Source organism: Anguilla anguilla, chromosome 14 (genome assembly GCF_013347855.1).
Source record: "Anguilla anguilla isolate fAngAng1 chromosome 14, fAngAng1.pri, whole genome shotgun sequence".
Lineage (NCBI taxonomy): Eukaryota > Metazoa > Chordata > Actinopteri > Anguilliformes > Anguillidae > Anguilla > Anguilla anguilla.
The window spans coordinates 32381881-32409286 of NC_049214.1; the positions used below are offsets into that span (position 1 = coordinate 32381881).

The 27406-nt window shown below is 46.1% G+C and overlaps 2 protein-coding genes across 3 annotated transcripts; both read left to right on the forward strand.

Moving 5' to 3' along the window:
- The first annotated feature begins 247 nt into the window (after window positions 1-247).
- On the forward strand, window positions 248-3443 carry LOC118212837 (cyclin-dependent kinase 2-associated protein 1). 2 transcript variants are annotated; one of them, XM_035391226.1, is made up of 4 exons: window positions 248-426; window positions 1921-2018; window positions 2155-2281; window positions 2797-3443. In XM_035391226.1, exons 1-4 carry the CDS (start codon window positions 378-380, stop codon window positions 2862-2864), a joined length of 342 nt encoding a protein of 113 aa, XP_035247117.1. In that variant the 5' UTR covers window positions 248-377; the 3' UTR covers window positions 2865-3443. The 2 variants fall into 2 exon arrangements, with proteins under 2 accessions (XP_035247117.1, XP_035247116.1); XM_035391225.1 differs by lacking the exon at window positions 248-426 and adding an exon at window positions 1021-1234.
- A 1024-nt stretch (window positions 3444-4467) lies between these two features.
- On the forward strand, window positions 4468-24564 carry LOC118213350 (M-phase phosphoprotein 9). Its single transcript, XM_035392260.1, has 23 exons — window positions 4468-4735; window positions 5380-5675; window positions 5827-5965; window positions 8132-8221; window positions 8472-8935; window positions 9285-9435; window positions 9773-9824; window positions 10702-10805; window positions 10970-11083; window positions 11413-11816; window positions 12445-12600; window positions 12945-13032; window positions 13574-13789; window positions 16462-16509; window positions 16597-16661; window positions 17971-18063; window positions 18467-18610; window positions 19177-19277; window positions 19601-19741; window positions 20363-20483; window positions 21703-22021; window positions 23756-23824; window positions 24463-24564. The coding sequence occupies exons 2-23, from the start codon at window positions 5416-5418 to the stop codon at window positions 24562-24564; spliced, it is 3441 nt and encodes a 1146-aa protein (XP_035248151.1). The 5' UTR covers window positions 4468-4735; window positions 5380-5415.
- Window positions 24565-27406: the final 2842 nt, after the last annotated feature.

A 27406-nucleotide genomic window follows, 5' to 3' on the forward strand; every position in this document is an offset into this window, starting at 1 on the left:
TTTGTCCATCTTGTCAAAAATGCCGTTAGATTTATATTGGGTGCTGTGGGGTTTGAATCTGGGAAGGAGGCTTAAAACGTGCACATTTCATTGCACTCCTCTCCCCCGCGTGCTGATGAAACAAAGCCGTGCGGAACGCGCTCTGCGTATGGTAGCAACAGTAGAGGCCATTCAGTGACTGAGGGGTACACGTCATTGCCGTGAACGGAAGAAAAATGTAGCATTGACGCTGCCCGTCTAATCGGGGCTTTGGGGTGGGGGAGGGGAGAACGTTGGTAGGGCTTTAGAATGGCACGCGTCCCCGGTTTTGTGCAAAGCAAAAGTTCTCCGCGCGGGTGCTACCTCGTGCTCCTCCTGAAGCTTTCTACAACCACAAAATGAGTTTTGCTAATAAAATTACGGATGTGTCCCCCCAGATAAAGTCAGGTACATGTAAATGAATTTAACATTTTTTTTCATTTTGGAATTTTGGTTATGTTGCCTCCTGAACGAACCGCAGCAGAGCAACTGCACAGACACGAGGCTTTTAAAAAATGTTTAATTTTTGTCTAATGCTGCGATGTAATTGCCAACACTGCAACAGTAATTGCGATGGTCTTATTGAAGGCTGTCTAGGTACACGTGCACATTTCTCACGGTTAAGATGCGAAGAGAAAAGTAAACGTTGCAAGTGTACAATATGCATTGTCTGTATTTCATTTCAAGATATAGGAATTGTTTGGTTTACGAACCGGTTACAACGGGGTAGGAGAATTTATGAATTTTATTTTTATTTTTTGCGGAATATCTTGCCTTGGATCTGAACAGAAGTTGCTACAAGTAACACTAGGAGAGTTCCCGCAAAGTTTTCCGTGGGTGATGACTTGTTAAACTGTTGGTTGAAAAGCGTTCTGGATGCTTTTATAAATATATAAAGTAACTATGCGTTGCAACAATGAAATAAAAACAAACAAAACCGACCAAGTCGTGTTTGTGCGCTTACATTACGGAGGCAATTGTGGGGTGAAATTGCCCAAATTTGCCATTGTGATGATAGATTGCATTGTGGGTGTCAATAGAGAGTGACGGCCATATTTGCCGGTGCTGCTCTGCTGTAAACAAAAAGTGTCTGAGGGAGACAGAGACGCTTCGGTGAATTTCAGGACATTTTTATTTCTTTAATTTATAATGTCTCTGGGAATGTCTTACAAACCCAGCCACCACCAGCACATTCCGGGAACTTCCGTGAACCAGGGTAAGGCAAAAATATCGGTTTATCGCCAAAAAAATTTCCGTTTAATCGGATGCAAAATTCGACGTTATTATGAATACCTGGGGAAAGACCGTGTCTGTAGTTTTTGTCCAGTTATATATATAGGGTCAGATCCTGCGAGCTGATTCATATCCGCCATTATTACTAATCAAAAAAAGCTTTATCCTCACCTACATCGAGAGTGCAAATAAACGAAGGCTGGATTCCGGTAAGGTATCGAGTCCCCGCTACCCGATGGTCAGATTCGTTCGGGGGGTAGCGTAACACGGTAATAAAAAAATGTATCACTTCTTAACTCCGCTCGTTCGGTTTCCTCCATGACGGTCTCCCCAGGGCTGATGATTGATCCGGATCAGGAATATTCGTTTTTTGACTCTCTGAGGACACCTAGCGTTGACCAGGACGTGGTGCTCGTGTAATCTCAGTCGTGTACAAGCACAGCGCACAAAGGCTGTACAAATGTAATTAAGAAACATAATGAGCGGCTTCACTGCATGTTTAAATTAAATCTTCTTTGGACAGCGTTTGCGAACAAGCATAGGTTACTGAAAAAAACGTGCACGTTTCAAAATTAAGGTCACTTCACATGCAACAGAGGAATAGCCTAGCTCTCGCATTTCAATATTTTTTATATACTCATGGCATATTGTCCTTTTCGTTCCTTACAGTTGGAAACGTCCATTCTCCCTCAACTAGTTTTGCAACGTTACAGTCTTACAGACCCATTGTAAACGACTACGGACCACCTTCCCTGGGCTTTTCACAGGTAATTTGACAATACTATCTCTGGGTGAACATCTAACCGTGGTAACAAAGCATAATCCCTCTCCACCAAAATAGTTTTGAGATTGTACCGATGGTGTGATGACACGTTAAGTATTGTTAACGTCTTGTATTTCTAGGGGACAAGTGGAACCCAAGTGCCTCAGAGTAAATACGCTGAACTTCTAGCCATCATCGAAGAACTGGGCAAGGAGATCAGACCGACGTACGCCGGGAGCAAAACTGCCATGGAGAGGCTTAAGCGAGGTATTGCAGGGTGTACCAACAGTTCTTACAGGGGGACCATTACAGCATGGGCTAACAAGGTGGCCACGCTTTTATAGAAATATACTAACAGGCCGGGATTAACATATTTGGGCGGCAGTGTAGTATAGTGTAGTAAGGAGCTGGTCTTGTAACCTGAAGGATACGGGTTCCATTCCCAGGTAGGACATTGCCGTTGTACCCTTGAGCAAGGTACTTAACCTGCATTGCTTCAGTGTATATCCTACTGTATAAATGCAATGTAAAAAGTTGTGTAAATTGCTCTGTATAAGAGCGTCTGCTAAATGCATGTAATGTAATGTTTCATTCTCTGAATGAAAGACGTGTGTGTATATGTGACATTTCCAATCATTCCAAGAATATTTTACTACTTTCCATTACATTTTCCCTTAATTTTCCAGAGTAAAAAAAAGAATTCAGTGACCATGGAAGCCCTGTACATATTATAACCATACAGAGAGAAGGAAATGCGTAGTTCTGTGTCTGTGTTTTTAAAGGGATCATTCATGCCAGAGGACTGGTGAGAGAATGCTTAGCAGAAACAGAGAGGAACGCCAGGTCCTAACCACCCAGGAAGCACCTCTCCCAACGGAAGACCCAACAGCTTCAGAAATCTTTCCGTCTCGCCGTTCTTTCACGGGAACGCCAAGCGGCTTTCAGAAAAATCATTACGAAGAAAAACACTTGACAAAAAAAAGAAAATGTTGACATTTGGCTTGGGGAGCGCAAAAAAAAAATGGCAAAGACCAGTCCAGTATATGAAATGTACTTGAGACAAACCTTCAGGGTTCTATTTGTGTTCCCATTTGGGAATTTCTGGATTTCTTGACTGCTTCTATATAGATTACAAAATGGGAATGGGAAAAAATAACTTTGCATGCAAGTTAGTAAATGCTCCCAGTTTACTGTAGAAACTGCATGACTTGTACAGGGTTAGACCGTAGTAAAAAGGGCATTTAGTAATGAACATGACTCTTTAACTTAGACATTTTTTAACAAACTAATATGTAGGTGACTGGAGAAAAGTGTAGTGCCAAATACTGTACTGCATAGCAGGTTTGGATAAACTGTTGTAATAAAGCCATTATTTGCATCTTTGTACGTATTTATTACTCAGTGTAATAAAGCCCTATTTTCATTAAAACACTTGTTGTGATTATGAGTTCCCAAAACAAATTCATGCTGCCTAAATTAATTCCTTTCCGATTATGCTTCAGTGTAAATTTGGTTTGGCATTTCCTCATCCGGGGTTAATGAAACTTCACCTATCAGCAGTTAAAATCTCAGGTTTGAATTGACAGTCTATGTATCAGCATGGCCAGTGGAAAAGCTTCCCCTTATTTTATAGGATTAGCAGGTCCAGCGGGTTTGCAGTTCAGTGGTTTTTGTTCTTTACTGTCCAGTGCCATTTAAATATAAATGACATAATTCAAGGCAGTCTTAGCTGAGAGGTAGCAGCATAATCTTTTGGTTTCGTTGTGAGGTTTAAAGTCCCCCAAGATGCATTGCAGTTTACTGGTTTGTGTCCTGCCCTTGTGTGAGGAAGCTGTTTCTGTGCTCTCAAATGGCTTCTTATCTGCCTCCCTGCCATTGCATTTCCTGCCTAATTCTCCTTTCCTGTGTTCCACAACAAAGCTATCTTTTGTCCGTATTGCTGTGATTTGCAGGGTTTTTCTTTAGCTCAGCACTTTATTTATTTTGCTGCATTGTTAAAGAGAAGCATGCTAATCTTTCTTTTGTCATTCAAGATTTTTTTTACAGCAATCCCGATAAATGCAACTTCTAATTTTTATAGATTTTTAACCTGTAGCATGTCATAAGACTGTTGATTCAAAACCATTCTTTGGTTTGCCTAATTCAAACAGAGTAGAATGGAGGGTAAAATCCTGCCCGATTATCTCAGTTTTGAATATCACAGGCAACACTTCATATTTGTCAGTAAAGTATGCTGACGGTAGGGGAAATACGGATACACACTTCATTGACATCCATCCATTCCATCTGGTTTTGATTACAAGATATTTTGGTGACGCCGTACATCCCTGCGTTAGCGTCATCAATTATCACGTGACAACCGCCAGAGTTGTCCCTGTACTAGTCCCAGAACTGTACACAGTTTTGAATCTGTGACTAGTCCACAGTACTGTAGCCTATTCATAGAGCCTAGCCTAGCCCGCGGAAATTAATGCTGTTTTTGCAGTCGCTCCCGCCCACTGTGGTTTCGTTCACTTCCTTCCTCTCCTGGTGGAAAACAGCCAATCAGAACCAGTGTGATATCTTTACTCGGACAGTTTAAGCACGGCGAGCCAATCCGAAAGCGCAAAAGGAAGACTAAGCGGGTTTGTCGTTGAAGGGTAGTGTCTTTCAGGGTTCAACAACAGGCGTCTCGCGGGCTTACAGGATAAATACAAATATGGGACTTGTACAACTTTGTAGGTAAGTGGAGAGCAAAATCCGTATGACCTTCCTACAGCGAAGGGGGCAGTTTGCATGCTGCCTCGCCACACATACTTTAAAATATAAAGACTGTTGTTTTGATCTTGTTATAGAAAGGCGAATGTTGCTCGGGTGCTGTTATGCGTTAGCTGGTTACGTGTAGATCTAGGTGTTGAAAGTATGCATTGCAGTATTAGCTTGCTAGGCAGCATTTTCCAGCCCGCCTTACCACTAATACATTTGCTGCCCATCCAGCAACTTCAGACTAGCAACACGTTGTGTCTTGCTGGCTAGCTATCTGACAATCTTAAGTTAGCCATTCGCTAGGTTATCGAGCTTCAGCGCAAAGTGCCAGCCATCCATCCAGAGGAAGTGTCAAAAACTTAACATGTCGATTTAGTTTCGAAACTATTGCCGCAGGAGTTCGCTAACTATTATGGCTGACGGCTTCCACTATTCATTAAACTATTACTTTTACATGATGGGTAATCAAGTGGTTTTTTCATTTCTTCAATTAATCTTGACGCATTTTTTAGCAATATTAATACATGGACACTTGTGGCACACTGTTTATCAATAAATGCTGCGCTGCCTCTTCTTTTTTGTGCACTTTTGTTGAGGAAAAATACGCTTTTCCTGTGCAGATATCAAATGCATTTATTCAACGAGGCCACATAAGGATGGCCACAGATGACAGTATCTCTGAGGATGTGTCCGGCTCCGTGGCCCTAAGCCAGGATCATGCGGAAAACAGCGTCGGGAAGGACAGCGAGGGCTCCGTCGACTCCGAGGACGCGCTGTCGGGGCCGACCGCCTCCGAGGAGGGGCGTATCTCTGCGCAGTCGGCGCAGACCCTGGAGGGAATCCTCACCGCCGCCGCCGGGACGGTGACAAACAAAGGCCCAATCACACCCGCGTCTAACAGTGCCCAGAAGAACAGGTGTGTGGGGTGCCCTGGCTCTCCCGTACACGTAATATTCTTTGGTCCCCCTTGCATTACCAGGTTAAAAGGGGAAGCCTGATCAAAAGTGGAGGTCCCAGCATTAAGGAATTGTTGTTTCTTTTTAAAATTCCTTTGACCTATGTTGTAGGAATCTCCATCTGGATGTGAAGGGGTCAGGGAGAAGTCTGACCACCATCATCCCCAGTCCACTGGAGACCCTTACAGCCCTGGTGCAAGAGATCCAGAACAGTGGGGGCACTGACCCTGAGATCTGGAGAGATTGCGAGGTAGGACGGGGTGGGGTGTGGGGGTTCTGTGTTCTTTGGGGTCATGGTGGGATTGTGAGGTAGGACAGGATGGGGGTGTGGGGTTCTGTGTTCTTTGGGGTCATGGTGGGATTGTGAGGTAGGACAGGGTGGGGGTGTGGGGTTCTGTGTTCTGTGTTCTGTGGGACGGCCTGCAGCCTGCTCTTCTATTAGCTAGGTTACGCTGTGGATTACAGCTGACCGCGTGTCGCCACAGAAAAGAGAGATGTATCGCTGAATACTGAGCGTGCTCCGTGTGTGCCATTGGCTGTTTGCTTAAGCTCAGGGTGGGATTACTGTGCCTTAATGTGAAAGCTCGGCCAGTCAGAAGCCCTTGGATTCAAGCCCTTTTCTGGTGTGAAGGAAAAGCATTGAACTCCGCAGGGTGGGTGCAGAGTCTCATGTGAGGTGCACCAACAAAAAAAAAAAAACTTTCGATCAATCAAATTTTTATTTGTATTACACATTTTACAAAGAATTATTTACAAGCAATATGCTACACCAGGGGTGCCCAACCCTGTTCCTGGAGATCTACCATCCTGTAGGTTTTCACTCCAGCCCTAACAAAGCACACCTCATTCAACAGCTAGAAATCTTGTTGAGCTGCTGAATTGGAAGAATCAGGTGTGCCAAATTAGGGTTGAAATGAAAACCTACCGGAGGGTAGATCTGTAGGAACAGGGTTAAGCCAGGGTTAAGCCTCCTCTTGGCCAGAACAGGGCATGGGTTCACAGGAAGAGTTTTAATCTTGACCGTGTATTTTATGTCAATATATTGGCGGTACATTGAGTGGCATATTGCCGCGATGAAAGCCAACTACTTCAAGTCGAGGCGGCACATTGGTAGCACTTTTCTAGAGTGAAACCGCACTCGTTTTTAACGCTTAAGAAGTTGTCGGGCTCGAGTTCGGATGCCGTGTGTGAGGGGGACTTTGACAGAGCGCTGTTTCTCACACCCTGCTGGACCGAAGCAAGGCTCGGTTCAGTAATCACGCGGCTGCTTCTGTCTGTATTGATTACGGTCGCTATGCTCAGATTCTGCCCCATTGTAATGAAGTTGGCTCCGGTGTCATTTAATTAGCGCTCGGCTACAGTTCAGCAATCAGGCATCAGTTTGAAATGGAATTGAATGCGCCCGTTTGAGGAAGTCGATGGGGTGCGCTTTGGCGATTCATTACCTGCTTTGGGCTAATGCTCAGTTCGCTGGCCATGCGAGCGGGTACACTGTGTCTGCTCAGAATTAAGCCAAACTGCCAGACAAACGAGATGCCAAAGAAGGTCTTCTTTTATCGGCACGTGCGTGGGGCAGTTATCCAGGATCGCTTTGCATTCTCAAACAGCCGATGAAACATCGTTCATTACAGTTTGATTTGACCAAACACGGCAATTATATCCAATGCTTTCTTTATTCATTCCCTTTAAAATGGAATTTATCAAGGAAAAGGGGTATAGAATGAATGTAGCTTATTTTATGTGCATTTATAGGAATGATTGTACACGCAGAATTTTTCAGATTTACGGACAGGTGTGCTGAATATTCCTGCTTTCTCATTCTACAGCGTGGTGCATGCTGCTGTAAAGTATATTTGTTACTGTATTTACAAAAATTGCCCAGAAGTTTACAGTATATTGCAGTGTAAAGGGACTATACTGAAGAAACTGCTATCTTCCGTGGGAAGGTTTTCAGGGTGGGGTTTGCAGGATTTGGTGACCGTTAACAGGCTCGGGGCAAGCGTTAGCCATCCGGGGGTTGGGGGGGGGGTGGTGCGGGGGTGTTGGGTTTTGGTTAGGGTAGGGCTTTAGCTGTTGGGTAGGGGCTGTTAGGGTAGGGTCTAACCGGTGGGCGGGTGGGGCTGGTGGGGCAAGGAGGTGTTGTAACTCTGAGGTTCAGTTTAATTCAGTTTGATTTGTGTCACGGTTGGGCAGGGACAGCTGTTGCCATGGCGATTGTAAACAGCCAAATGCTGACTGGTTGCTTATGCAAGCCTGTGCCACTAAACCTGGGCGAGGGGGCGAGGGAGTGGGGGGGCATTGCAGCCTCAGCTGTACCTGGCCCCCCCGGCCCACCCGCAGGAGTCCTTCAGCAGAACCTCTGTGTGTGTGTGACAGCGTAAAATCGCACGCTCCGCTCCTCTGTGTGTCACCGCAGGGCCGATGGCTGCAGCTGTTTGAGCTGGTGGAGAAGCAGTACCGGGACCAGATCCTGGCCCAGCACGAGCAGTACCAGCGCCAGGTCCAGGTCAGCCCTCTCTCACACCCTGCGGCTCTTCCTTTCACTGCACCTGTTTTCTGTTTGGTCCCTGTGTTCTCTGTGTTGGACACAAATGTGTACTTGGAGCTGTTTCGAGATGAAATGAGGCTGGGGGGGGGGTTTCACGTACCTGAGTCGCACACTCTTACAGTACCTCTCTCTGCCTCTCTTTGGGGGGGGGGCATTTGCTGCACTCTGCTTGCCCTCTCTTACAGTACCTCTCTCTGTCTCTGCTCAGCTCATTCAGGATGAGATCAAGGCCCTGGTGCGGCTGCAGAACCGGTCCCGCGCCACGCAGAACCCGGACGGCCCACTGGGCCGCGGCGCCGGGGACTCCCCGCTCGTTCGGCTCCTCGGCGGCGGCCTCGCGGGGCCCCCCCTGGTGCCCCGCCCTCCGAGCGCCACGTCCCCCGTCCGCCCCGTGGCAGGCCAGCCGCGCCCCAAGGCCCGGGACAGCCGGGAGGAAGGCGCCATGACGGTGAACAGCAGCGGCTACGGGACGCTGTCCACCTGGGGGGGGCCCAGCCCGCACTGGGGGGGCGAGGGAGGGGGGCAGAGTTCGGTGCTCGGCCTGCGGCCTGCGGCCACGCCAGACTCTGACCTGATGAGTCGGGAATCTCAGAGAAAGCTGCCCAATCACACGTCTCTGTCTGCTTCGCCGGCCAATCACAGCCCCTCTGCTGCTCAGCACAAAGCCACCAGGCAAGTTACACAAACCTCATTGGCTGCTGTCCAGTACTAATAATCAGCAGATATGTTAAGCTGCGCTTGTAAAACAAGTTGGGTCAGAATTTTTGTTGTATTGTCATAGTGATGACACAAGGGTGAGATGTAGTTATAGCTCTGAAGTGCACACAGGGTGGCAGTGTAGCATTGTGGGTAGGGAACTGGCTGCTGTCCTCCCAGATCAGGGTCAGATTGGGCCGCTGTTTTATTTGGCTCCTTATGATGAACTTAAAGAAACTCAAAATGGCGTCCGATGTCATCTCATGGTGTTCATCGCTCTCGTTTTGACTGGCGGGGCACTTCCTTTTCTCTCTCTCTCTCCCAGTCAGCTGACCTCCTGGGCGCAGAAACGCAGGGTACCCAGGAGCAGGTCGGCACAGTCCCAGCGCCCACGGGCGGAGGAGGAGGAGGGGGAAGAGGAAGAGGAGGAGAGCCGTGGGGGGTCCCTGAGCGCTGATGGTGACCGCCCAGATGAAGTAAGATGGGAGATTCACACACGCTTTACTGATCATTTGCCCTAATAGCTTCAGTTTAAAGAGCTCTCATCCTGGCTAAAGCTAAATCTGTCTGTTCGTCTGTCTGTCTTATCTGTCTATATATTTGTCTGTCTGTCTGTCAGTCTATCTATCTATCTCCCCCTTTCTTGCTTTTTGCTAATACCTTTTAAATGTAATGGTTTTATTGGCATATTGGAATGACATTTTAAAATGCAAAGGCTAATACCTACTTTACATACCAATTATATTGACCGGTTATCTCTCTCTCGCTCTTTCTTTCTCCCCCCCCCCCCCTTTATTCTCTATTGGGTTTTAGTATCGAACAACTTGCTTGAAGCGAACTGACAGCTTGATGTCTGAAGCCTCAGGTGAATGACTCTCTCCGCAGTGAAACCCATATTCACCGGTCCGTGCGTATAGAGGTGGCCACGGGCCTAATGGTGGAAATGCTCTTTACCCCTGTGGTAACTCCACTACCACGGCCAACTTCCTGAGTATCTACTGTGCAGGGCTGGAATGAGTTACGAGCAGAACCAGGGACTGCATTCGAAAGGAAATTGCTCTTTGGAGCCATGTTGTTTAAGTCTTCGGTTAACAAACTGTTAAGCTAAAAATGTACTCGACTATAAACTGAATCGGCTGTAAACCAAATCGATAAGCTGATTTGGCTATGAACATGATTGGCTGCAACCTGAATTGGCTGTGAACTGAATCGCATATAAACTGAATCATTCCCCCGGGTTTAGAGTCAGCAGTAGTTTGATGCTTGTGCTTCTGCTGTCCAGCCCAGTCCTCCAATTTGCTTGTGAGCCAGTGGCTCTGCAGGAGTTGCTCATTGGAGGAGAGGTCAAAGGTGAAACTTTCTACTGAGGAAGATTGGAAACCTGTAGGCACTTGAGGAGTAGCATGTGGTAACCTAGGTAACAGTGAACAGCCCTACTATAGTAGGTGGAAACCATTTGTACTGCCCCACTGTGGATTCTCAGTCAGCACTGTCTAAGGACAAAAATTTCAGTGTCCAGACTTATCTAGCTTAATATAGCGTATCTTAAGCCACATAGTCTAGCTCAATTTGACTTAGTTCAGCTTGGTTTGGCTTCGCTTGACTTCGCTCTCAAACAGCAGTATATTATGTTTTTTAATTGAAGTGGCATTAGCATTAGCGTGTCAGGTCTTAGCCAATGGCTGTGGTCGTGTGGAGGTGGTTGCCTCACGCTGTGATGTTGTGTTTGAACTGGAACCCAGGTCTGACGTACTGGAGGCTGGACGAGGGCGAGCTCTATCGCCCCCTACCGGACAGCTTCGACAGCGGGGCCTACCTCCTCCTGCAGGACATGTCCCTGAACCAGGTATCTGGCCCTAATTCACCCCTCCACTCCCTTCCCTGCCCCCATGTTCCCACGGTAACCAAATGGCCGTCGGCCCAGCGACAGTGTTGCAGGGTGACGATGGAGCTCCACATTCGCCTGTCTGATGAGCCTTGTCCCTCTCACTGTGCCGCTACACTTCTCAGGATGATCCCAAACTGCCGGGGTCCCTCAGGGAGATCTACCAGCGCAGGCAGGGGGGGCGAGCCAAGCAGCAGGAATGGGACTCCTCCCTCACCTCCAACGCCTCTACTCCTCAGGTACGGCCTGGCTGCTGCTACTGTGATCACAGAACAGCTGCGTGAGAGGATCGTTCTCAGGCATACCACGCCCTTTGCGTGAGGTTCTGTTAGTCCATGGGCGTTTAGTTGTATCTCTTTTGGTGGGTGGCAGGGCAGACTAGGGGTTAGGGAACTGGGTTCACAGCTTCAGAGGTTGCAGGTGTGATTCCTAGGTGGGGTCCTGCCATTGTACCTGTGAGCAAGGTCCTTCAGCTTCAGTAAATTTGAAGGTTTCAAATTTTGGCGGTTGTTTTTTTTTTAGCAAATTGCTTGGTGTTGAGTGAATGTTCTTCCCCATTCTGCGGCAGGTGTTGACCCTTGACCCCACGCTGCACATGAAGCAGTCCGACCGGACGTCCGGGTTTACCTCCCCCTCCCACTTCAGCAGCCCGTCCTCCCCCCAGCAGCCCCCGCCCGGCCACGCCCCGGGGGCCCCCGCCCTCAGCCCGGACTCCATGAGCGAGGGGCCCCCAGCCCGGGGCTCCCCCAGACTGTCCCCGGCTGGCACGCCCACAGAGGGGGGGCCCAACGGGACGGCCGCTGCGCCCGCACCCCCCCACGCCCTTTACAACCGCGTCCCCTACGGCGACGACGAGAGCAGCCGCCGAACCGTGCTCACGCCCCACGCCCACACCCGTCCCGACCAATCAGGAGGCAGCCTGGAGAGGACCGCCTCCTCCTCCTCCCTGGAAGACCCGGTGGTCATGTCTCTGTGAGGGCTCCGCCTCTTTCTGTGACATCATTATTTATTCAGTCCAATGAAACTGGTCAGTTATGCTCATCTTGTACCTCCAGTTCTTGGACTTGTAGATTCATACACATGGTCTCTAGTGCTTAATTTAATCTCACTGCTAAGCTCCTGGGATTCATTCTTACATTTACAGTTTTTTAATTATGCTGCTATCAGAATGTGTTCTATTATGAATGCTTTTATGTGAATCCTTTTTCTCTTTTATTACCTTATCCTTATCGCATGATGTTATCTTCTATTATCCCTATTTAATTGCAATGCAGTATCTTTTCTGTTTTATTAATACATGAAGTCTTTTACATATTTATAATGGGAAAGACCACATGGGCTTGAGAAATGTCCTGAACCCCTGCTCTTAGCCCTGAGAACACTGGGGGGGGGAGGGGGAGGGGGAGGAGGAGGAGGAGGTGCTTTATACTGCCCTCATAGCTTCCATGTCTGAACATTTTTCTTCATTTTCTCACTCACTGGCTTTCCTCTTTAGATCTCGGCCAATCACAGCCACTGGCTGTCTCTGATAGATCTCAGCCAATTGTTGCTACGGGCCATCTTTTTAGATCCCAGCCAATCACAGGCTTTTCTTTCCCAGGGTGAGGCAGAGCCTGAAGGAGAAGCACTCTCGGCACGTAGCGGATCTCCGAGCGTACTACGAGTCGGAGATCTCCTCCCTGAAGGAGCAGCTCTCCGCGGAGCTGCGGCGCTCTGACGCTGACCTGCAGACGAGCAACCGGGCCCTCCTCGAGAGGTACCAGAACCGTACGCTCAGAACCGTGCGCTCAGAACCGCGCTCAGAACCGCGCTCAGAACCGTGCGCTCAGAACCACGCTCAGAACCACGTACTCAGAACCGCGCGCTGTCTGAGGAGCTGAGCGTTACGGTGATCCTGCAGAGCTGAACTGGCCTCTCTGTAAAGATGGCCTGCTTCATCCTTTCATTTTTATCACATTTCAGCACTGCTTTAACGACTGAGCATTTCTCCGTTTGCCGTCTGAAGCGCACAAGCGTTGTTTTTTAAAATGTTTTTAACGACATGTTTTGAAGTGTGCTCTGGAGATTGTGAGTGTAACGGTTCAACTCTTCTCACGGCAGGTGTGAACATCTGGACAGAGCGCTAACCGAAGCCAGCGCCTGCATCCGAGACCTGGAGAACAAGAACCGCCGACTGGAGAGCCAGCTGGTAAACCACACTCTCTAAGTAAAAACCAGGGATTAATGTCAGAAATGGCGCAGTGGCGGATTCTGCCCGGTACGCATTCGTTACTGGTTACTCGTTTCCCTGGCAACAGCTGTGCCACGTGCCAGAGCCAGACCGGTTGAGGCAGACCTGGCTCAAGTATATATTTTACATACATTAGGTCTTTAAATAAGAGGAAATTAGCATTAAAACACTCCTGCAGATTCTACACATGTCCCTGTCCCAAAACATAGATTTAGCGTCACCTCAGACCTGGACTGACTGCTCAACTAAATGGGTATGTAGTTGTGTTCTGGAAATCGCTGCGTAGTTCTGTTGACATTCCCCGCAATGTGCAGGAATATAGAATATTTCTTTTGTGTGAAGGGTATTTCGATAGCTGGGTAATCTGGAGCAGGTTTGGATGGGTTTGTGATTGGGGTGGTGGGGGGTGGTCTGGTGTTGCCGGCAGGCAGAGTGTGTGGGGCGTCACACGGCGGCTGGGCCTTACCGCTGGGCTAACACGGCTCTCTTGTCGCCGCAGGCTGAGTGGCCGGGGCGGTACGCGGCGGCTGACGCGGCGGTGCAGGCCCTGCGGGCGCGGCTGGAGGACAGCGACCGCGGCGGGCGGGAGAAGGACGGCGCTCTGGCCCGGCTGCGGTCCCGGCTGCAGGAGCTGCAGAGGGAGCTGGACGGGGCCTCCCGGCTCTCCCACGACCAGGGCGCCCAGATGAGGCAGGAGCACCGCGCGCTACAGGAAGTGAGCGTCCCCCCGCCGCCCCCCGGGCTGTCGCGTGACTGTGTAGCGCAACGCTCAGGGAACCAGGCTTGTAACTAGGGGGTCACAGGTTCAAATCCTAGATGGGGCATTTCTGTCTTGCATTCCTGCATAATGCACACGCTTTAGTAATATCCAGCTGTAGGGAGGGACTGCTTTAGTAATATCCAGCTGTAGAGAGGAACTGCTTTAGTAATATCCAGCTGTAGAGAGGGACTGCTTTAGTAATATCCAGCTGTAGGGAGGGACTGCTTTAGTAATATCCAGCTGTAGGGAGGGACTGCTTTAGTAATATCCAGCTGTAGGGAGGGACTGCTTTAGTAATATCCAGCTGTAGGGAGGGACTGCTTTAGTAATATCCAGCTGTAGGGAGGGACTGCTTTAGTAATATCCAGCTGTAGGGAGGGACTGCTTTAGTAATATCCAGCTGTAGGGAGGGACTGCTTTAGTAATATCCAGCTGTAGGGAGGGACTGCTTTAGTAATATCCAGCTGTAGAGAGGGACTGCTTTAGTAATATCCAGCTGTAGAGAGGGACTGCTTTAGTAATATCCAGCTGTAGAGAGGGACTGCTTTAGTAATATCCAGCTGTAGAGAGGGACTGCTTTAGTAATATCCAGCTGTAGAGAGGGACTGCTTTAGTAATATCCAGCTGTAGGGAGGGACTGCTTTAGTAATATCCAGCTGTAGGGAGGGACTGCTTTAGTAATATCCAGCTGTAGAGAGGGACTGCTTTAGTAATATCCAGCTGTAGAGAGGGACTGCTTTAGTAATATCCAGCTGTAGGGAGGGACTGCTTTAGTAATATCCAGCTGTAGAGAGGGACTGCTTTAGTAGTATCCAGCTGTAGAGAGGGACTGCTTTAGTAATATCCAGCTGTAGAGAGGGACTGCTTTAGTGATATCCAGCTGTAGGGAGGGACTGCTTTAGTGATATCCAGCTGTAGAGAGGGACTGCTTTAGTGATATCCAGCTGTAGGGAGGGACTGCTTTAGTAATATCCAGCTGTAGAGAGGGACTGCTTTAGTGATATCCAGCTGTAGGGAGGGACTGCTTTAGTAATATCCAGCTGTAGGGAGGGACTGCCTGTAAGCAGTAAAGCTGTTAACTAGATCTGGATAGAGCATCTGCTAAATGAGTTCATTATGCATGTGAAAAATTGTCCCTGTTCTCTGCAGCAGGTCAAAGCCTACTGCTGCTTTAACAATAAGGGCTGCGTTCAGGCTGAGTACAACACGATTTTTCGATAGGACTTTCATCACGTGGTAAATGTCAAGAGACGAGCTCAGATGAAGGAAGGCTTCAGCCATTATGGCTTGAGAGAATCTCTTCTTGCTGGGCCTTAAAAATCTTGGTCTGAGGCCTGCAGTTTGTGAGCCAAACTTTCTGAACATCTGAAGCTTGTAAAATTTTGAAGCTAGCCTAGAAAATCACACATTCTCCTTAAAGTACCATAAGTCTGAGCCGAGTGGGAAGACTGAACAATGTGCGGCCTATTTAATGCATGTTTATGTATGCAAACATGTAACAGTAGTTGTTGCTAGGCAGCAACTGTGGCCATGACTACTCTGGGGTTGGCACCACATGGGGTGGCTTCATTTACATTAATCATACCCCCACCCCCCTACAGGGCCGATATAAATCTTTCATATAAAACCAAAGACCGATCCACATCTGCAAGGCTCAGAAACTGGGCCTGTTTTGGTTGCTCGCTCATTTTGAGGCCAGAACTCAGAAGTTGATATCGAGCTCTTCTGAACCGAAACCTCTGTGGGCTCCATGTGTTGGAGAGGGTATCCAGGGGTTTGGTTTGCCCTTAAATATTTCCTGTCAGGCACCTCGTTGAGTATATACACCGTTTATTTTCGATTATATTTAGCATTATATTTAATTTGATTATATTTATATTTATGTCAGAAAATTTGGTATTAAAATTAATAATAATGTTAATCTTAAACATAATAATGTTAACTTTAGTGCACCTTTTACACAAAAACCAATCAGCTTAAAGTGCTTCACAGTGGAATGAAAAGTACATTAAAAGAGTAAAATACATATAAAATCAAATAAGTGAATATAAATAATAAGAATGGGAAGGGAGTGGGAGAATGACTTCCTGTGCCTGCTTTTCTGTATGCGGTGGATGTGTGTCCGCGCACTGCAGCAGGGCGCCACTCCAGGTGGCGCTGTGGAGTTCTTTCTGACTTTGTGCCTTCTGGTGGTGCAGGGGGCGGCGTCTTGGGAACTCGTGCTCGGCTTGTTGTTCCCCTTTCTCACCTGTCTTTTAGTGCCATGCATGCCATTATTCAAATTCAAACAAATTCATACACACAGGTGCACAGTGCTGCCAAAGGAAAAAAACAGTACAACAATAACCGACTACTCATATTTATGTTTCATAATGATTGTTTCAATAAAAAATAATAATTAGCACCAACAACTTTTAACTGTTTAAATCTGGGTGGGCTGCTGATTGCTGTCAGGTTGTGGCAACCCGTAATTTCATCTGGAACATATTTCGTTTTTTTATTATTTAATTGGACATGTAATGTTATGTAATTATTTAGTGCTGATATTTAAAGGTTTATTACTGATGTGGCATGTGTTGGAGTTGTTATTCCCTGTTGTATTTATCTTTTACCTGTTTATTTTGCAGCTCCTAGTGGAGTATGATTCCCTGAGAAAAGACCATGACAGAGTGAAGGTAATGCTCCTCTCCCATCTCCTTCCTCAGAAATTCAGCTTATTTGCATGCGATTTGCATTTAATATTTTATTACCCTTTTTATCAGGATGATCTGGCTTCGGCTGAGAACAAGCTCTTTGATGCCAATTCACAGATATCTGAACTGAAGAGGTAGCGTTTGGACCTTCTAAAACATTTATTTTTTTAAATGTAATTATTAAAGTTCAAAATGACCCATGAATTCTTGATAAATCTCTAGCATCTCACACTCCATTAGGGATCATTTGTACAGTTAATGTGATTATACCTGATGTGTTGTAGTGATGTTTATTCAGAAGTTGATTATCTCTTATGTGTTTTGTAGTGATGTTTATTCAGGGTTAAGGTGGTTATCTCTGTATTGTAGTGTGGGGTTTATTCAGGGTTAATGTGATTATACCTGATGTGTTGTAGTGATGATTATTCGGGGTTAAAGTGGTTATCTCTGTGTTGTGATGTTTATTCAGGGTTGAGATGGTTATCTCTGTGTTGTGATGTTTATTCAGGGTTAAGGTGGTTATCTCTGTGTTGTGATGTTTATTCAGGGTTAAGGTGGTTATCCCTGATGTGTTGTAGTGATATTTATTCAGGGTTAAGGTCTTTATCTCTGTGTTGTGATGTTTATTCGGGGTTAAAGTGGTTATCTCTGTGTTGTGATGTTTATTCAGGGTTAAGGTGGTTATCTCTGTGTTGTGATGTTTATTCAGGGTTAAGGTGGTTATCCCTGATGTGTTGTAGTGATATTTATTCAGGGTTAAGGTCTTTATCTTTGTGTTGTGATGTTTATTCAGGGTTAATGTGGTTGTCTCTTTGTTGTGATGTTTATTCAGGGTTAAGGTGGTTATCCCTGATGTGTTGTAGTGATGTTTATTCAGGGTTGAGGTGGTTATCTCTGTGTTGTGATGTTTATTCAGGGTTGAGGTGGTTATCTCTGTGTTGTGATGTTTATTCAGGGTTAAGGTGGTTATCTCTGTGTTGTGATGTTTATTCAGGGTTAATGTGGTTGTCTCTTTGTTGTAGTGATGTTTATTCAGGGTTAAGGTGGTTATCCCTGATGTGTTGTAGTGATGTTTTTTCAGGGTTGAGGTGGTTATCTCTGTGTTGTGATGTTTATTCAGGGTTCATGTGGTTATCTCTGTGTTGTGATGTTTATTCAGGGTTAAGGTGGTTATCTCTGTGTTGTGATGTTTATTCAGGGTTGAGGTGGTTATCTCTGTGTTGTGATGTTTATTCAGTGTTAAGGTGGTTATCTCTGTGTTGTGATGTTTATTCAGTGTTAAGGTGGTTATCTTTGTGTTGTGATGTTTATTCAGGGTTAATGTGGTTATCTCTGTGTTGTGATGTTTATTCAGGGTTAATGTGGTTATCTCTGTGTAGTGATGTGTATTCGGGGTTAAGCTGTGAATCTGAGCTCCTAGCAGTTTTGTTCTTTGTCTCTCAGGTTCGTATCCAAACTGGAGTCTCAGGTCAAACAGCTGGAGCACGAGAACCTGGCGAAGACGCGTCACATGATCCAGGCCCGGTCACAGGCTGGGTACGAGCCGTCAGACTTCCCACATTCCCAAATTTAAAACGGATATGTCCCACAGACATCCCTTCAGCATGGTGTTTAACTCCAGCAGAATGGTCCGTCTGTCGGAGTAAAAGCAGACTTCGGATAATTCCCAAGAGTCAGTGGAGGCAACCACAACAGACTCAATGTGTGCATTGATATTATTGATTTATTTTATATTTTTAACATGTCAGCTTGATATTTATCTGTTCGAACTAGTTGTGAGTGGTTATGGATGAACAACATCATGTGAAGCACAATAGCTATTTAATTTTAAGTTAAATTACTTTTTTTTAAAATAGCGGATATGCATCCTTTCCAAGACATTAATTCATTCCTTTTATGGAGCTAACTCCAGTCTTCCTCTTCCTCTCCCTCTCTCCAGACTCTCCCAGCAGCCAGACCTGCTCCTCTCTCCTTGTAAGAGCCGGGCTCTCCTGAACAGTGACAGGAAGTGGCCGAGCCCTGAACCCGACCCCTCTGCCCACTCAGGGCCGGCCTCTGATAGAACAGCCACGCACACCAGCAGGTACCTGACCAATCAGATTTTTGAATGCATTGATGTGAACTTCCTGGTTTCCTCAGGAGTAACAATGTGGGGCCAGGATTTGAGCACTAAAACCACCAGTTGTGTCAGTCGCTCTGGATAAGAGCGTCTGCTAAATGCCTGTGATGTAGTGTAATGGAATTAAAGAGCATTTATGAAGCCAGATGAACTGAGTTCTGCCCCCATACTACAGCTCGATAGCGGGTGGGTAAGATTGGAGCACTGCTCCTATACTACAGCCCGATAGCGGGTGGGTAAGATTGTAGCACTGCTCCTATACTACAGCCCTGGATTAAACCTTTGGCTGGAAGTGATAAGTAATTACAGCAATATGTGCACAAGTTCACTCAGTGGAGCAGACTGAAAATAATAATGGCGTGTTTAGTTACAAAACAGACAGTACAGTTCAGCATTTGTCCATCGGGGGGAAAAAAAGATCATTAATGATGCATTTCCCTATGAGCACGTCATAGCTTTGACTTTGTCAAACGCATGCTCGGCTTTTCCGGAGAGTTCCCCATGACCAGCTGCTGTTCCTCCTCCCCCAGGTGCTACTCCCCCCCTCCGGAGACCCCCACCCCGCTGATGAAGGCGCTGCTCCGCATGGAGGAGGCCCGAGGCAGCCGTGGCCACGCCCCCCCCGGGGCCGGTGTGTACCTTAGTGAATTCGGGGTGCCTTTGAAGGCGTGGCTGTCTGGATATGTGCAGAGTGTGCCAGTTACGCTGGGGGCTCAGAGATGAATACAAGAGCCCAGCTCCCCCTGGACAAACTCACAATATCTGTAATTGTGTTTCTTTGCATGTTTGTGTGTGTGTGTCTGTGCGTATGTATTTTGTGCATGTGTGTTTTGTGCTTGTGTGTGTGCTTGGGCGTGCGTGTGCGTGCATGCTTTTGTGTGTGTGCATCAATGCGTGTGCATGTGTATGTGTGTCTGTGTGCATGTTGCATGTGTGGTTATATGTACATGGCAGGTTCGGGAAGCCCCAGGCCCACAGTGAGTTTTGTGGAGGGCAGCAGGGGGGCCTCTCTCCAGAGGAGCCTCTCTCCAGAGGGGCCCAGATCCTCCTCCCTCCCCCCCGGCACCCGGAGGAGCGCCCCGACCTCCACGCCCAGTACGAGTCCTGACCACGCCTGTTCCCCTCGCTGAGCGTGCCCACAAATGGCCCTTCTGCCAGAGCCTGATGCAGCGCAACACTGATAGAGCTCCCATAAGCTCCTGTTGCTTTGTAAAGGGAGCCATCGTTTGAGCATTACTAATCTTGGCTTAAAAAGTGTTTTATTATCACTGAGCCAGCAGGCTTATATAGGGCCATCACCCCTGTTTTAGGCTTGTGCGGGACTGGGAGTTCAGCCAAAATGTGTTATTATGTAGCTTACGTTAAGGTGAATTTAGGGGTGGATGTTATGGCCGGAATATTAAAAGTTAGATTCAATAAAGTCTTTATGTTCAATTTAAGTTCCGTCAGCTCTCATTGTCCTGCTTTAGTTTTCCCAGTGTTGTAATATTGCATTGAAAAACCTTATAGTTTGCAAGTAAGATCCGAGAAATGTCTATGGTCGCTTGGGAGTTTTAGTCCTTTAACCATCTTGGAATGTAGTCCACGTGCATACCCACATCCTGGGTAGGTAAGTGCCATCAAACAGGCAGCCTATGATGGCAGAAACACTCATAAATATAGTGAATCTGTATTTCTTTCTGTTTATTTATTTTTCGATGTTTGTGTTTCACACAGCGAAGAGGGAGACGCTCATCACCCCGCTGCCAGCCAAGTCCAGCCCCAAACGCTGTCCCACGGAGAACTACTCCACCGCGTTCGGACGCTCGCCCGTCCAGCAGCTGTACAGCAACGGCCGGTAAGCGCAGCTTCACCCCCCCGGCTGCCGCCAGTCCTCCCCAAAACTCCAAAGACATCCTCCACTGCAGTGTAGTAATGGGGAACAACAGGCCTGTTTGTTCATCATATTGTCGTCTCTCCCGGGAATTTTTTTATGAATATATCAGCTATTGTATCAATCACTCATTTAATCAGTAAGTCATTACGGCTTTATTTACCACAGTGGACTTTATGGCAGTAATATTAGAAAGTACAAAGAAATTACATTTATAAACAAATACGTTGTTCTTTTTCATATTCCTCTACAGTGTAGTAATGGGGTACAGGCCTGTTTATTCATCATTTTGTCATTTATATTCTGTTATTTAGTCACCCCTGGGATTTCATTTATCAATCATTTAATCAGCAAGTCATTATGGCTTTACTATATGGGCTTCACAGTGGGAAAATTACAATGAAAATGCATATATAGACAAACACATAATTCCTTTGTATTTGTGCATCTAATGTAATGGTAATCGTGCCTTCAGGTCATGAAACATTATTACACTCAGGCGGTAATGTACACTCCCTGGCTGTGTGTGTATGAGGATCACCAGGCTGTTTATAGTGTTTATAGTGTACGCTGTAGATCACCCCTGTGTGGGGAGATGCGCAGTCTCCGTTTGTTTAGCTCCCGCCCCCGAGCCGGTGTGCGGTCACGACTGTGTCACATAGCGGGATGAGAGAGTGCCTCTGTGCCACCCGTCAAATTTACCGCCGTCGCTCATCCCCCCCCCCCCCCCCCCACCCCCAGGGTGATGAGAATTTGGCAGCTGGCTGCTCCTGAAGCTCATCCCATAACCTGGCATATGCCTGACGTGCCTTTCTTCCGTGTCAGAACTGTCGCCTGTGGCTTTTTCCTTTTGTTCCAATTTTCCAATGGAAAAGTTGAGAAATTTTCAATTGTTTTTTATTTTTCCTCCATTCTCAAAGGGTCTGAAAGGTCTAGAGGGAAGGTTGGTGGAGTCTCAGGAGGACTGTGAAAGAGGCTTCTGAAGGAGCTCTGAAATATTCCTGACTTTAGAAGAGACAGCAAAATGCACCAGTTTTAATTAAAGACATTCAGTCTGTTATTGACTGAAATCGCTACTTGCATTCCAGGAGCCTTATTTGTTTAATTGCAGTATGCAATGTCCTTACTAAGCTACTAATGGGTCCTTGAGTTACTAACGTGCTTTGCTTCACGTCTGTTCTAGGCTTCATGTGAACTCTGATCAAACGGACCCGTCCTCAACCTCGCTGTCTCGCACCTCCAGTCTCAGAAAGAGGCTCCAGTTCTCGTCAGAAGGACCGGAAGGTTCTTCAGTCGTCCCCTGCCAGCCCAGCAGCGGGGGGCCTGTGCTCTCAAACGGGGCGGGGCCAGGGGAACAGACCGCGGGGTTGGGCCGGGAGGAGCAGGGGGCGGAGCTGCCTGACGCCTCCGACAGCGACGTGCCCTCGTCCTACCAGCCCCAGGTGCAGTCACTGGCCGACACGGAGCGGCTGTTCGACGAGCTCACGCAGGAGAAGCAGCAGGTGAGGAAGCTGGCCCCGCCCCCTCTCACCCTGCCCCTGTGTGACCCCACCCCCATGTGACCCTGCCCTGTGTGACCCCACCCCCATGTGACCCTGCCCCGTGTGACCCCACCCCCATGTGACCCTGCCCTGTGTGACCCCACCCCATGTGACCCCGCCCTGTGTGGCCCCACCCCCATGTGACCCTGCCCTGTGTGACCCCACCCCATGTGACCCTGCCCTGTGTGACCCCACCCCCATGTGACCCCGCCCTGTGTGACCCCACCCCCATGTGACCCTGCCCTGTGTGACCCCACCCCCATGTGACCCCGCCCTGTGTGACCCCGCCCTGTGTGACCCCACCTCTGTGTAGCCCCGCCCCTGTGTGGTTCCTTCCCATGTGTGGCCCTGCCCTGTGTGACCCCACGCCTGTGTGGCCCCGCCCTCTTTTGGCCCCACCCAGCTTCACACCCTGACCTTATTTCCCCAGTTTAAGACCTGACTGCATTGTCTGCCTCCATTTAAATTCAATCGATTCGGGAAATTAATGGAAATTCAGTCCATGAATCTGCTAATTCCGCATAAGAACATTCCGGGCCATGTTTCCAGTTAATGAATTGAATTTCTCTTCGCTTCGTGCTGATTGAATTGGAGGGGAATTGACTCCAGTCCTGCCTGCAGTCAGAGAGACATTTCAACTCCAAACTTTCCCTTCCGCTCGTGATGGAAGAGCAAGGTTTCATTAACCCCACAATGAGCTGTCAATCACTGTCCAGGGTGAACCAATCAAAAGAGTTTGCTCTGTGCTGAAAACGCAACGATTGTTTCAAATCTAAGTCGCTGATGTCATATAGGAGCTCCAGTCCCTTTTTAGTTTTCACAAATGCTCATTCTTCTATCCCAAATAAGTGCCTTTTGCGTTTAAATATAAACGTACGGGCGCTCCGCTGAGATTGTTTGCATCTTTTTCTCTCCGTGGTTTGTGGGTAGAAAAAGCTGATCTGAAAAAGCTTGTACCTCCTGATGGAGAACAAACATTTCCCACAAATCATCATGGAAAAGCTTTTTTTTCCCCTTCTCCTTACATTGCCATGAAATTGTCTTGCGTCTCATGAATATAAACATTTTTCTTGTGGGAGGGCAGTTTGTGAAAATATGATGGGAGTCATTTTGTTCACAATATTGAAATGGCGAGCTTTTATGGACATAAGCTTAATCTTGAAAGAAGCAATGAACGGGGTGGATTAAAGTGGATCCCTCAGTGAAGCTCTTAAAATGAGAAACTGTTCGGCACAGCATGAATCCCATGACGTAGCTGTTTATGACTAATCTTCTTATGACAAAATATTACAGTAATGATGAAAAAACATTTTTTATGAAAACGTATTATAAAGTCACTTAAGGACATTAATTGTATGATATGTGTTATTGCAAGATGAGCTATCGAAATGAAAAAATAGAAAATTTAATGAGAAAGTGCTCCCCCCCCCACCCCCACCCCCACCCAGTGCACATCATGTCTCTAGCAACAGTGTGTCCTGATACCTAACACTGGTTTTGTGCTTTTCATCACAGTGCAGTACTGCTGTGTATGTTTATTGGTGGCTGTGCCCCCCCCCCCCCCCCATTCCGTCCCGTCCTGTTGGAAAGCAGGCGTGTAGAGTGTGCTCCCCCTCCCATCCTGTCCCGTTGGGCTGTGTTTTTCGGGCGGTCCTGTGGCTGCTGTGAAACGGTCTGTTTGGTTCTGATTGACAGATCGAGGCGGAGCTCAGCCGGATCCCTGGGGGTGGAGCCAGAGTCACCATGCAGAGCAGACTGGACGAGGTACGGCTACACACACATGCGTCATACATACACACCTATACACGCACACACGCACACACGCACACGCATGCACGCATACATACACACACACACACACACATTCTTCATACATACACACATATACCCACATGCATACGCACGCATACACACATACATGCCGGCACACACACAGGCATACATACACGCACACTCATCATACACACACACGCTGTACTTAAACACATATACACACACACACACACACACACATGCGCACACACGCATCATACATATACGCACACACATACACGCACATGCATCATACATACACTCATACATGCACACACTGACACACACACACTCACCCAAGGACAAACACACGCACGCACACATACACACATACCCACACAGAAGTGCATGCACGCGCAGATCTCTCAGTTTTTTAGTTGAGACCACAGTAACAGAGGGCCCCAGATATTTAAATCTCAGAGATATCTTAGACCAGGGGTCCCCAGCCATGTTCCTGGAGATTTACCGTCCTGTAGGTTTTCACTTCAACCTTGATTTGTGTGTGTGTGTGTGTGTGTGTGTGTGTGTGTGTGTGTATGTATGTGTGTTTGCGTTTGTATATATTTATAAAAATAAATATATTTCCCCAGGTGGCCCTTGAAAGGCGACTAGAAAAGGTCAACCGTGACTTGGGGTCCATCCGTATGACGCTGAAGAGATTTCATGTACTAAGGTCTTCTGCCAATATATAAAATATATAAAAAGGTTTATGAAACCCAACCTTTGTGGATTGGTGGTCATAAAGAGCACCGTTGTTTATGGAATTATTTTAAAATCTTTTTTGTTTTTTGCTTAACGTATTTCCTGTATAGAACATTTTGTGTACATGTCCAAAGGATATTTTATATTTTCTATTTTGTTACTGTGATATCTATTTGGTATGTTTTATTACACAAAGAAGCTGAAGGATATTGCAAAACCTTTTAAAGAGTATATTTTATTAATGGTGAGATTTTATAAAATCTTTAATTTTCTAGAGATGAAGATTCATATTCATTGTGTTTCTTATCCTGTATCTTTGGCCATATTCAGGTAGATTGTGTGTTTTTATCTGCTTATCAATGTAAATGAGGCCAAAATTGAGAATGTTCCAGCAGTCATTTTTTGTTATAATGCCCAGTTTTTGCAGAAATATCATAGATTTTTGTATTTCATATGAAAGTCTAAATTTAATAGCCTTCCAAATGTTTCAAGTAATTTAACGCAACTTATTTGTTTGTTAAATTGTGTACAGTATAGTTTATTTTTGGGTTTTTAAAAAAGTGTTCATTAAAAATGCCTTGTGTTTGTTAGAAAATCATAAAAGAAGATTGCATGGAAGATCAGGATTTTAATTGAAAGCTGGTCTGAATAGTTGGCATCTCTGAATAGTTTTGTTCTTAAGGTTGTCTGTGAAAGAAATGTGTAGCTGGATGGGCATATGCTAGCAAAGTGAAAAATGGTATTGTAAAAATACTGAAGGGTTGTCCTCAGTCCATTTTATTATTATATATTAGTGTCACTATAAATTTGTGACAGTTTAGCTTAATGAAATTGTATAGCATATACTAACAAGGTGTCCAAGATTAATAATTTATTTTTAGCAGCACAAACGCTTCTTCCAGTAAAAATATTTTTGACAAAAGACTCGAAACGACTGTCCAGAGATGTTAAACTCAGATTAGTATTAGAACACAGATTAGTGTTGTTTGACCTTCCAAGTTGAACAGAAATGATTAAGGTCAGATGGAATGAATGCCAGCAGACACAAGTAGATGACTGAATGATTGACAGGCAGATTGTTTGTCATTGGTTTTGGATCATAAAAGTTTGTAAACACATCATTGAAAATCGTAGTTTTTTTTAAATAATTGAATTGTCAAGAAATTGAATGCTGATCATTTTTGCCATTTCACATTTTTTGTTTATCGTTTTGTTTAGGGCATGATGCTTATATATATATATAGCATCATGCCCTAGAAATATACAGTTTTAAAACATTCCATTTATTTTAAATCTGTCCAGTCCTTGTTAAGGTGAATTAACAAAATGACACTTGTGATTCTACCCCTGTGTTAATTTCTACATGATTTTGTGCAAAAACCAAACCAGCACATACCGTTTACACGTGTGATCTCCTGTGGGTGGGAGAGAAACATCACCATGCAGGGACAGCCTTAGTGTAATGTATGGGGAAAATGTCACTTACCTTTTATTTATTTTATATTTTTTTAGTAAAGTTGGCGATTGCACTGAATCAGACCTGGTTATGTTTGATGTGTTACTTTTAAGTACTTTTTCACATTAAATTTGCCAACTGAAAATAAAAGCCTTGCACATTTTTCCATTTATGTCTTCCGGATTAATCCCGGCATTATAAACTGCTGTAAACGTTCTTAACTTATTCGACTTTATTTAGCAAATTGCTATGTTGTTCACATCTTTCAATAAAACTACCTATCAGGTTTGACAAGTTGTAACATTAACTACTCGGAGGTTCTTCATTATGCCAATAATTTGCATTATTTTAGATTCTACCTGCGTGGAAAGATAGCTTCATTTGTCCTGCTAGTACTTTGGCCAACTGGAAAGAGACTTATTGTTGACTTTTTTCCACTTTGGCGATTTAGACTTGCAAGATATCTGTATTAAATAAATTGTAATTGGTATATAATTATGTTTGTTTGTGAAAAGCGATTAGCTGGGTCATAACATTACTTAATAACAGCTGTTTTATTCAATATAAAAATCGTTAGGCTACACGTCAACGTTCTCCAATTTTCCAACATAAGGCTACTCTTACAAATAGGTATGACTAAAGAGGTCTGTTTTTATAGCGTGTGGTTGTGTCTGGTAATAGCAAATGCACCTCTAATTTTAAAAGCTATTGTGACATTTCACTGGACGAAGGACGTCTATTTTATTTGCCATTTTGCGATTTTAGACATTTCTGTGCGAGCCAAGGGCGACCGCAAATAGGAAACCCTCGCATGAAAACATCCGTGACGTACAATGCTGTTCAGGATTAAGGAATGCTTCCGCACAGTGCCCGGAGCGGAAATCATACGGCGCGGGTCTGGTTTTTTTAGTACCAGGTTTGAGCGATAGACGGCGTGTTCCGTCCGGCCCTGAGCTCCTGGGAGGGGGGAATGAGCCGGGGCGAAAGACCTTGTCAGGGAAGAGTCCTGAATTCACGGCGGCTGGGGAGACATCTGTAATACCGCCAAGACGCTCACTCGTGTCTTAGAACAGAAACAACCCCGCTTTTAGCCGTGCACTTTCCAGACGGAGGAAATAACCACACCGAGACTGGGACAAAGCGACTGTCTCTCTCCCGGAAAATTCGGTTGTTTTTGTTTTATTTATATCTGTTCTATTTTCAAGAGGAGCTGTAGACCGACAAATCCGAACCTGACAGGTCGAAGATATTCTCTAATCCGAGGACGTAACCACCAGTTAGCTTGCTAACTAGCTCAGCGTTTTTTCACCTAAATGGGAAGCTAAAGGCAGACCATTTATCTTCGCAGCGTGACATCCAGCTGGTCGTTCTCTGAT

Bases quoted from the DNA above. Each gene is read 5' to 3' on its own strand.
- LOC118213350 (XM_035392260.1), top strand. From the start codon at position 5,416: ATGGCCACAGATGACAGTATCTCTGAGGATGTGTCCGGCTCCGTGGCC. The intron at 8,222-8,471 runs GTCAGCCCTCTC...GTCTCTGCTCAG, and splicing joins AGTACCAGCGCCAGGTCCAG to CTCATTCAGGATGAGATCAA. The intron at 19,742-20,362 runs GTACGAGTCCTG...TGTTTCACACAG, and splicing joins CGCCCCGACCTCCACGCCCA to CGAAGAGGGAGACGCTCATC.
- LOC118212837 (XM_035391225.1), top strand. From the start codon at position 1,168: ATGTCTCTGGGAATGTCTTACAAACCCAGCCACCACCAGCACATTCCG. The intron at 2,019-2,154 runs GTAATTTGACAA...TTGTATTTCTAG, and splicing joins CTTCCCTGGGCTTTTCACAG to GGGACAAGTGGAACCCAAGT. The intron at 2,282-2,796 runs GTATTGCAGGGT...GTGTTTTTAAAG, and splicing joins CATGGAGAGGCTTAAGCGAG to GGATCATTCATGCCAGAGGA.